Genomic DNA, 9,766 nt, shown 5'->3' with positions numbered 1-9,766 from the left:
TCATTACCCCCAGGGGCGGAGCCAGTCCATTGCAAGGGGTTGCACATGCACCCCTACCCAGCTGGCTCCAAAGTCCATTTTAGGCCTCATAAGAATATTTTTTTTAACAAACAAACCCATTTTTGCATTTTTGCACCCATAAAAATTTTGGTTGCACCCATAGTAAATTTTTGCACCCCCTTCTCATGATTCTTGGCTCCGCCCCTGATTACCCCAACTTTCCTGTACCTAGCTTTATTAACCGTGATACTAAAACCTGGAATGTTGATCTGGTGCAAGCTTTCTTCACTAGTGAAAATTGTTAACAAATTCTGCAAACTAAAATTCTTATATCTGGTGAAGATAAAATTATTTAGAGTTTCACTAAGTCTGGTATCTTTTCGCTTAAGTCTGCATATAAACTCTTAGTGGATGAGCTTCCAGATTCTAATAATTCTGCTAATCCCATTTGTAAACTGATTTGGTCCTCGTTATACCCAAAATCTAATTATTCAGTTGGAAATGTTTTGAAAACACCTTTCCAAGCAAAGTCGGACTCCTTAGGTATGTCCCTAGTCAAGTTACTTTCTGTACTATGTGCGGCTCTGGTTTTCCTAAAAGTGCAGAACAATTGATTCTTCACTGTAGCTATTCCAGGGCATTTGGGTTGCTGTTCCGAATGGCAACACCATTTTACTTGATGCAAGTACAAGTATAACTATTAAAGACTATATCATTGTTGTAACTAATTATGCTCCTTCAAATTCAGATCTTCCACATAATAGTATGTTGGTCAATTGCGATGCTTTGTAGGATAATAATTCTAACCAAACTAGTGTTGTTATTCTTATCACTGATCTTGCAGGGAGCTACCGAGGGTGCAAATTAGTCGATATGAGATCTAGAAGCAGAAAGCATGGCTTTGTTTGTAGCTTTGAATTGGTTGAAAAACAAGAATCATACTAGTATTTGCGTCAGAAATGATGCTTACAATAATAGAATTCGATGGAATATCTTACAAGAATACTAAACTAGTTGGTTTAGTAGTTGTATTCTGGATGATTGATTGCCTTGTGTTGGCAAACTCTTTGTTTTTTTGTTAAACTTGAATATGCTAGTAGGGATTTTACTTCTTATGCAGATTTAACTGCTAAACATTGTTGAAAGTATCTTGTCTCGGAAGAACCGCTGAACTCTATTCCCCTGTCTTTCCTGCTGAACTTGTAAACTTCCTATTTTTTAAAATAATTTTTTTTCCTAGCAAAAAAAAAAAAAAAAACTTTAGACAGATTATATTGGAGATCTTAGCGATTCGGCAACAACGCGCTTGATTTTGGGGGGTTAAAAAGTAAAAATACCATCTGTGATGAGATTTGAACAAAAATTATTTAAATTTGGTTATTTTGGATTTAGAAACAAAGAATGTTTGGCGCTATTGACGACCAAAGATGAAATCAGATCCAAGTTTTATTTGTTTAAGTCCTCTATAATCTATGCAAGAAATTTTAAATGGTAAGTTTGAAACTAGATAATGTATTTAACTAATCGCATCTGCATGAAAGCCAACACCTAGAACTAAACATTACATCATTGGATCCTCAAGGGAAGTACAATTCCTGTGATGCTGAAAACAAGGCTTTTTTTAACCAAAGTAGAGACTAGAGACTAAAGAGGTTGTCTGAGTGTAGGCTCTACTGGCAGCAGGTCTAGGCGTCTAGCAAAATTGCTAAGAATACATGCGTATCCAATGATACAAGTTCATCCATGGAACTACGGAAGCCTACGGAATACCCATCAGTTATCACAATCACGTAACAATATATGACCACCTCTTCTCTTTAAGCTTCTCAATCCTCATGACTCATGAGACATGAATGAGAAACAGATTATAAGTGTGATTAGTTGTACCTAAAGGTTTCATTGTGCAGCCAACTATCACCAAAAAGATGTCGGTGGTTCATCCCAGCCATATGCAAAATGAATCCACACCATCTAATATAACATCTTCCACAAACTTACAAATCGTTTGTTTGTCATTGGTGGTAGACTATCAAATCAAAACTGTTACTAAAAAGTTTAATATGAACAACAACCGAATGGAAGTGCACCAAACAAATGGTTCATCTAAATAGGTTCTTAAATTTAATGCAAATTCTTCCTCCATTCATCATTTAATAGCAGACTTTATTGTTACCGCAAAAAGAAAAGGCAAAGAGAAAAGTTTTGATTTGATTTGAAATTCGTTATAAGAAAACAGCCGGAAAACTCGGTCGTCACTATTTGCACTCAAGAACCCCGCAAAAAGATTAAAGAGACGGGCTCACAACACTTACGATGTTATGGTTTTTGACTTACAGATCCTTTTTTCTTTTTTGATCGATCAAAGAATATAGATTAAAAAGCACACAAGTCATGGGCGAATACAATAAATAAAAGAGCTAGAGAGCCCTGACTTACAGATCTAACAGAAAGAAATACAAATGTTCTGCTCATCCGTACCTGACGCAATTCAGAAATGAATGCTGTCAGTCACATATATAACCGGAAAACACATTTATTTCCGGCCAAAAAAACAAACTTTTCGGCTGCACACATTAATTTTGGTTTTTAAAATATTTCACAGTCTCAAACTAATAGATCTTGGAAAAATAGAAAAAAACAAACCCGACGTCTGATTCGACCACGAGAAGGAACTGAGAGAAAAGCGAATCAATCTACCAAAAACTCAACAAACGCGCTGCAAAAACGTTTGAAATCAGGAACATTGTCTGTGTGTGATCTGACTGAGAAACCAAGAATCCTCAAAAACAAAACCCAATAGTGATATTCTACGCACACGACGACAAATTGTAGTAGTGCAGTCCCATGGGCTCATGCCGACCACCACACTCACCTGCAAATTTCCAAAAATGATAACTTTTTTTTAATGCCACACAAAATTTAACTTTTTCTCAGTCACTAAAAAAGTTCACCTATGTTTTTTCATTCACTCGTTCATATACAATTATAGATGCCAATATATTAAATGGAGTAATCCAATAAATGAAATTTACTTCCTTTTTTAAGCTCCTCAAGAAAATAAGAAAGTTAGATCTTTCAGTTACCCACTAGTGTATAACCAAAAATACTGTAGTTAACATCTCTTATTGTAGAACTGTGGTGGTGGGGTTTTAGACATTAATGTGATTCCTTCTTCGAATTCTCTTAAATATAGGATTCCCATTCGTTTTAGAGTTTTATCCAATTTCTTCGCTTCTTTCATTTTTATCTTCTGAAACTGAAAGAAGTGAAGAAATTTAGTACAGTGAGTTCAGAAAATGAATGTTTTATGGGGTTTTGGCGTTTTTGTTTTTCTTATGTGTAATTGGGTTAATGGGTTTTTAGAGTTAGATGAGTTGAATGTAACTGAGGTTTCATATGTGGAGGAAGGTTATCATGGAGATGTTGTTCAGCCATTAATGGTGGGTCTTACTCTCATTCCAGGAGCTGTTGCTAAAGGAGCTGGTATATTCTCTTTGCTTTACAGTAGATCAAAATTTTGATTGTTTATCTGGTGATGATATACTGCTGTTCATGTGGTATAAGCATGATTGTCTAATGCTAATTTCTTTTGTCACTCTATCTATTTGAGTTTTTGTCTGGATTGATTTTCACTAGTAATCAACATTGTTGTTATTGAAAAGGTAGAAGTTTCCATTAGTTTCGTGTTTTATGTAGAAATATGTTGATTAGGCTGCAATGATCTGCTGTATCTTGTTCACAAACATAAAATGAACTGAGAAGAGTTATGAATTTATAGTATCTCAAACAAATTTTTTTATCTATGCCCACGTTATCAAGTTTTATACGGCAAGAATTCACTTTACAGACAAATTACATATCAATTTGTATTAAAGGGTCAGGTTGCATTTGGATTTGATTCTTTTTAAAATTATCCTGCAAGTCCTATTTTACTTCTTTGTCTAGCAGTTCAAGTTCATTCCAACGAGATTTTTATTCATTCCACTACAAAAAGTTTGCTGATCAAGCATACTGTTCTATTTGTATAAATGAAAAGCAGGCTTTTTGCTCCGATGTTTCAATCGCTCTGGATTTAAGAAGATGCTCTTGGAGAATATTTAGTTAATTAACATTTAGGTATTATCATTGTTGTCATGGGAATTGAATTTTGATGTTAGCTAAACTCATGAACTTGAAACGACCTCCTCTTCTCTTGTTTGTGCATAATTTGGGATTGAATTTTCTTGGCAAAAAATAGTGGTTGAAGTGTTAAATATGCATGATTTCAATATCATTTCTTGAACATCTTCCAACTCTTTTCCATGTTCTGGTGCTCACAGTTTGTTTAGATGGAACACCACCTGGTTACCACATTCATCATGGGTATGGGTCAGGGGCAAACAGTTGGCTCATCCAATTAGAGGTGAGTGCAGGGGACAATAAAGACATAATCTAACTTTAAACTATGTGACGTATCCTACTTTAAGTTTTCTCTGATTTTCCTATTCCATGTTAATCCCGGTTACCTGTTTCCAGACTTGTAAAGACTAATAAAACTTCAAAACTATTACTCTCACTGATACCAAATTTCACGTACCGCTCTTATGCAGTAATACTATAAGCAACTCTATTGACAATGTACTTTACGACAGGGAGGAGGCTGGTGCAATACAGTTAGAAATTGTGTGTATAGGAAAACAAGCCGGCGTGGTTCATCAAAATTCATGGAGAAAGAAATACCGTTTGTAGGAATTTTGAGCAATAAAGCTGAAGAAAATCCTGGTATTTCTCTTATACATACTTGATGTTCCATGTTGCCGTTCGCATGAAGCCTCCCAGATACATAAATATATTTTCTTGGTGTGGTGAAAAATGGTGCAGATTTTTTCAATTGGAATAAAGTCAAGCTTCGTTATTGTGATGGTGCATCTTTTAGTGGGGACAGTTACCATAAGGTTGGTAGAAATGTCTTTACTTAAACTTTTTTTGTTCCTATTAATGAACACTAAAAAGGATGGTTGGTACATCACTCCCATAGATGCTGTCTTCTATTGAAAATTGAGGTCGTAACAAGTACTTAATAATAAGGGTTTGCAAATCGTTTCTAACAATAGTGTATAGATTTCTCAGCTTTCTCAAAGGCCTACGGCTGGAATACTGATGCTTACTAGATTTGTATGATAGCAGCTAGTGTTTCTTTGTTTAGGAAGGAGACCTTCAATTTCGTGGGAAGCGTATCTGGTTAGCTGGCATGGAAGAATTAATGCATAAGGGAATGCACTCTGCCAAACAGGTAATTTGATTCACCGTTTAATAAGCACTCTCAAACACTACCCGCATCTTTCGCACGATAAACTGATAATAGATTATTTTTCTGTCTAGGCACTTCTTTCTGGGTGCTCTGCAGGGGGTCTAGCATCTATACTACATTGTGATGAGTTTGCAGAAATGTTTCCAAGAACTACGAAAGTGAAGTGCCTAAGTGATGCTGGGATGTTTCTTGATGCGTAAACACTCTATCCTTTTTGGCACTTATGTTACTAATATCGCGTGTTGTTATGTGTATTTTTCCTCTTATTATTCTTATTTTCATGTGTAGATTTGACGTATCCGGAGGGCATACTCTGAGAAATATGTACGGAGGTATTGTTAGCTTACAGGTATTTGTTTTCCAATTGTGTATTCTCATTAATCTCTGGCTTATTGAGGTAAAATATTCCATTGTGTTTTCCGCTAGTTTGAAAAGAGACTGGAAAATATAATAGCTATCTCACCCAAGGTGTACCACATGAATCTGTTTTGCTATACACTGAAGCTTCAAATGTGCATTAAAAGTGTTTCTAGAGACTGAAAACATATCGTTTGTCAAGATTTACTCCTGTCATGCATGCGCATGACTTTGTTGACACACTTTTCCTCTGGATATATCAATAGCTTGATTAAATTAAATGATTGTTGCAGCAACTGGGGAAGAATTTACCTCGGTCATGCACTAATCACCTTGACGCAACATCGGTATATATCTTTTTTATTAGATTTACATGATTAAAAATTTAAAACTCATGTTGAGCTCTACTCATTATCTCACACTGTCCCTCTGCTTTTGTCTTCAATGTCAGTGCTTCTTCCCTCAGAACTTGATTGCCAGCATCAAGACTCCAATGTTTATTCTAAATGCCGCGTATGATGCCTGGCAGGTACTGTTTTCATCATTTTCAAAACCCTCATTGTCAATTACATTTAAAGTGTGTGACCATGCCTGCATGACTAGAGATTGTCATCTCTTGGATAATATAGATGACTGATCAACTGGATATGTTTGTTCATCAGGTTCAAGCCAGCTTAGCCCCACCATCCGCCGATCCTCATGGTTACTGGAATGAATGTAAAAAAAATCATGCGACATGTACTTCAGCACAGATCCAATTTCTGCAAAGTGAGTTTATTAGAGAGATTTTGAAGTTGTTGTTGCAATGGCACAATATGTGTAATTTGAACCTAATGAATTCTTTCTTCTTTCAAACAGATTTCAGGAATCAAATGCTCAAGGCCATCAAGAACTTCGCTAGGCCCAAACAAAATGGTTTATTTATCAACTCATGCTTTGCTCATTGCCAGAGCGAGAGACAGGATACGTGGTTTTCCGACAACGCTCCTGTCGTTAAAAACAAGGTATGTTTACTCATCACTGGAATCTGACGAACTCACGGCCCAATGAATGCTACTAATACTTCTCATTTAATAAATGTGGATCTGAACCATTCCCATATCTACTATTAACCTTACACATTTCTTAATATCTTCAGGGTATTGCATTAGCAGTAGGAGACTGGTATTTTGACAGAACAGGAGTGAAGGAGATCGACTGTGCTTACCCCTGTGACAAGAGTTGCCATAATCTGGTTTTCAAGTAAACAAAAATATAGTTTATACCATCATCAAATCGATGATACTATCCCGAATCTTTAATTGTACCTTCTTAGCCCACCACCCCAATATCTTAATTGCAAGTAATTGCTTCATTTTATCAAACTCTTGGGTAAAGAATAAGGCAGTATAGCTTTGAGAAATGGTAACTAAGTTACTACAAGGAAGCTTTTGCACACCCTTAGTGCACAATCCAGCACATGAAATTATTTAACATGAGCTCTTGCAATGTGCAAGGCTCGTGTCTGTAATTCATAAAGAAACCAAATGTATCGATGCTAAAGAAGTTAAATATATCCAAATCTAAGTTTCATGTTATGATTTTACATCAAGCCTGTGAATAGTATCCGAGAATCAGCTTGTCATTCTAGTTTCAATATGAAAGTAAGTGGTTATGAGAATTATAAGGTCAATGAAGGTTCTTTGTTTTAATGGTAATCGGCACATCCCTACCTTCCTCGAATTTAAGGGAGTTCTGATTTTGCCAATTACAGAACCTATTTGGTCCATGGGATGCTGCTCACCTTCCAGCATCAGTCTCTTTAACTAGACAAGATTCCTCTTTGCCATCATTGCTTGTTACCAAAATGTTACCCTTACTACTCTCAAAATTTGCACATACAGTAACTAGCAGATATTTGTTAAATTCAAAATTTCATTGACAATGTGCATACCAATAATTCTAAAACTAAAAGTGCTGTCTCTCTAAAGCTAGCTCTTTTTTGTTTTGCGATCCATCATCCTCTCTTATTACATTTTTTTTTTCCATTTTTTGATGATTATGTACAACAAGCAACTACACTACAAGGATGAGTTGAAAATGATATTTCTTCTACAGGGTAGTAAATCACTCTCTCCCTAATCAAGAACTATGCGAACGAGTCACATCATGCATGATTACGGTACCTAAATCAGAAAATACAAAAACAGAAAAGACCCACAATTAACAGAACAAAATCATCTCTTCCTACATTCATCTTGGTTATCTTGTACTCGGCAGCATGACGTCCAAAGTGTTATTTCTGTTAGCTGAAGCTCCTAGAAGTAGAAGCTAAAGCCACTGCCTGTGCCCATACCTTTAGCCGTGCCTTAACATCTCTTGGATCATCACCTAATGAACCACCAAAGAAAATGTCGTTAGTGCATTCATTATGTTAACCAAATCAGATAAACATCAAATCAGTAGCAATCACTAATCTACCTCATTAAGGAGACAAGGAATAAGAGAAAAATGGGCCAAGAATTAATCATTGAAAAGGTATAACCTAAAAAAGTTGTACTAGCAGCATTGGTGTTCAGTTCTCACTGATTTTTCACTTTTTTTGTATTGACCAATTGTTATATAAAAAACAAAAAAAATCAAAAAACGGATACTTGATGATGATCTCCTAAATCAGCTTAATCACAATCCACACCCAACAAAATCTTGCCCCAAATCATTTCTTGGATAAATTTTAAGTCTAGCCCAAGATTTTGCAATAAAAATGAAGAAGACTCACCGGGACTAGAAATTCTCCAACTAGCGATAGGTGAATTACCACCACTACTAGTATCAATGGTTGAACCACCAGCTGAAATCGAAATTCGACTAGGAATCTCGAAAAGCCTACCGTGTTCGAGTTCGAAACCAAGATCTTCACAAGCTTTAACTTCATCCTTATCCATACATAAAGATCTTTTCCCTCCTTTAGGCCTTGTTATCACTAAACACTCACCCATTTCTTGATCATCCATATTACCACCCATATTGTTGTACCTCTTCTTCTCCCAACATTTCTCTACCCATCTCTCCCTTACAACTCTTCTCCTCGAATTCCTGGATTTCATCTTATTACCTTTCTCTTGTTGTAATTCATTTTCACTTGAATAGTCTTTCAAACCAGCTGCTAACCCGGTTGACCGACGACTTCTCCTTCGAGGAGGTGTGGCCGGTAAAGACACACAACCATTTTCCTTATCAGAATCGGATGAGAAAACAGATGAGATTGTCATCCTTGTTCTCCTCCCTTTGTTACCCTCTTCATCAGAGAATTCTTCATCACCGTCGTTATCAGAACCCTCGATTGACAAACGAGACATATACGTACCAACAACACCACCGTTCCCATCATTTACCACCACATCTTCTGCAAACCCATAATCATGATCGTATACTGCTGACGATGGTGATGAAATTGAAACTTTTATGTTGCTTGAACACATAGATAACCTTGACAAATTGTGTGGATGGTTAAGATGATGAATATGGTGACGGTGAGAAGGATAATCAACCATATCATCAACTTCATATTGAGTATCTTCTTCTTCTTGCATAGATGATGATGAAGTAATCATTGGCATGGTTTCATCAGAAGCCATTTCTTTATAATTTAGACAGAAATAAACAAAGAGTCTTTTTTTGTGTGTTGTTTTTGTTAAGCTGGAAAAAAAATGAAACTGAAATATAAATGAGTGAGGAACTGAGAATCTATCTATCTCCCAAGAACAGTGATTTTTGAGCTACCAAATTCAGTCGTCAAATTTTTGATGGGCTTAATTAAGTGGAAGATGATTGTTGATTGATTTGATGTAGTGGAAGGGAGAGGCGTGCAAATAGGTACTATTTATACTCATTCTAATGGCTCAAATTCCAAATTTACCCACAATGATTATTTATTATTTTTTTTAATTCAAGCCTAAAAATTATATTTATGGATTGATTATGTAACTTGGTCAGTCTGGAGCACTCGTTGGTAGAACTACCGAACACTGGTCAGTAACGTCATCAACTAATGAAGAAAAAATTCTGACAATTATGTCTGGACTTCGGCAGGTAATAGTAAAGAAGAAAACAAAATAGTAAACTTGCTTAGAAACTACT

General features: G+C 36.0%; 2 protein-coding genes across 2 annotated transcripts; one reads left to right on the top strand and one right to left on the bottom strand.

Moving 5' to 3' along the window:
- Positions 1-3,054: 3,054 nt before the first annotated feature.
- On the top strand, positions 3,055-7,232 carry LOC113333109 (pectin acetylesterase 10-like). Its single transcript, XM_026579601.1, has 12 exons — positions 3,055-3,483; positions 4,320-4,402; positions 4,632-4,761; positions 4,861-4,934; positions 5,186-5,272; positions 5,362-5,486; positions 5,579-5,639; positions 5,941-5,994; positions 6,099-6,176; positions 6,310-6,415; positions 6,506-6,651; positions 6,786-7,232. The coding sequence occupies exons 1-12, from the start codon at positions 3,297-3,299 to the stop codon at positions 6,891-6,893; spliced, it is 1,239 nt and encodes a 412-aa protein (XP_026435386.1). The 5' UTR covers positions 3,055-3,296; the 3' UTR covers positions 6,894-7,232.
- A 442-nt stretch (positions 7,233-7,674) lies between these two features.
- On the bottom strand, positions 7,675-9,469 carry LOC113332953. Its single transcript, XM_026579447.1, has 2 exons — positions 8,406-9,469; positions 7,675-8,017 (listed from the first exon to the last, which is right to left on the bottom strand). Exons 1-2 carry the CDS (start codon positions 9,262-9,264, stop codon positions 7,932-7,934), a joined length of 945 nt encoding a protein of 314 aa, XP_026435232.1. The 5' UTR covers positions 9,265-9,469; the 3' UTR covers positions 7,675-7,931.
- Positions 9,470-9,766: the final 297 nt, after the last annotated feature.

Source organism: Papaver somniferum, unplaced genomic scaffold (assembly GCF_003573695.1).
Source record: "Papaver somniferum cultivar HN1 unplaced genomic scaffold, ASM357369v1 unplaced-scaffold_132, whole genome shotgun sequence".
Lineage (NCBI taxonomy): Eukaryota > Viridiplantae > Streptophyta > Magnoliopsida > Ranunculales > Papaveraceae > Papaver > Papaver somniferum.
Note: the sequence above shows the minus strand (reverse complement) of the source record. Positions and strands in the feature narration are given on the sequence as shown.

What these genes read in the sequence shown, in the direction of transcription:
- LOC113333109 (XM_026579601.1), top strand. Translation starts at nt 3,297, where the DNA reads ATGAATGTTTTATGGGGTTTTGGCGTTTTTGTTTTTCTTATGTGTAAT. An exon ending in TAAAGCTGAAGAAAATCCTG is followed by an intron (nt 4,762 to 4,860) that starts GTATTTCTCTTA and finishes AAAATGGTGCAG; the next exon opens with ATTTTTTCAATTGGAATAAA. An exon ending in ACAGATCCAATTTCTGCAAA is followed by an intron (nt 6,416 to 6,505) that starts GTGAGTTTATTA and finishes TCTTTCAAACAG; the next exon opens with ATTTCAGGAATCAAATGCTC.
- LOC113332953 (XM_026579447.1), bottom strand. Translation starts at nt 9,264, where the DNA reads ATGGCTTCTGATGAAACCATGCCAATGATTACTTCATCATCATCTATG. An exon ending in TTGGAGAATTTCTAGTCCCG is followed by an intron (nt 8,018 to 8,405) that starts GTGAGTCTTCTT and finishes GTGGTTCATTAG; the next exon opens with GTGATGATCCAAGAGATGTT.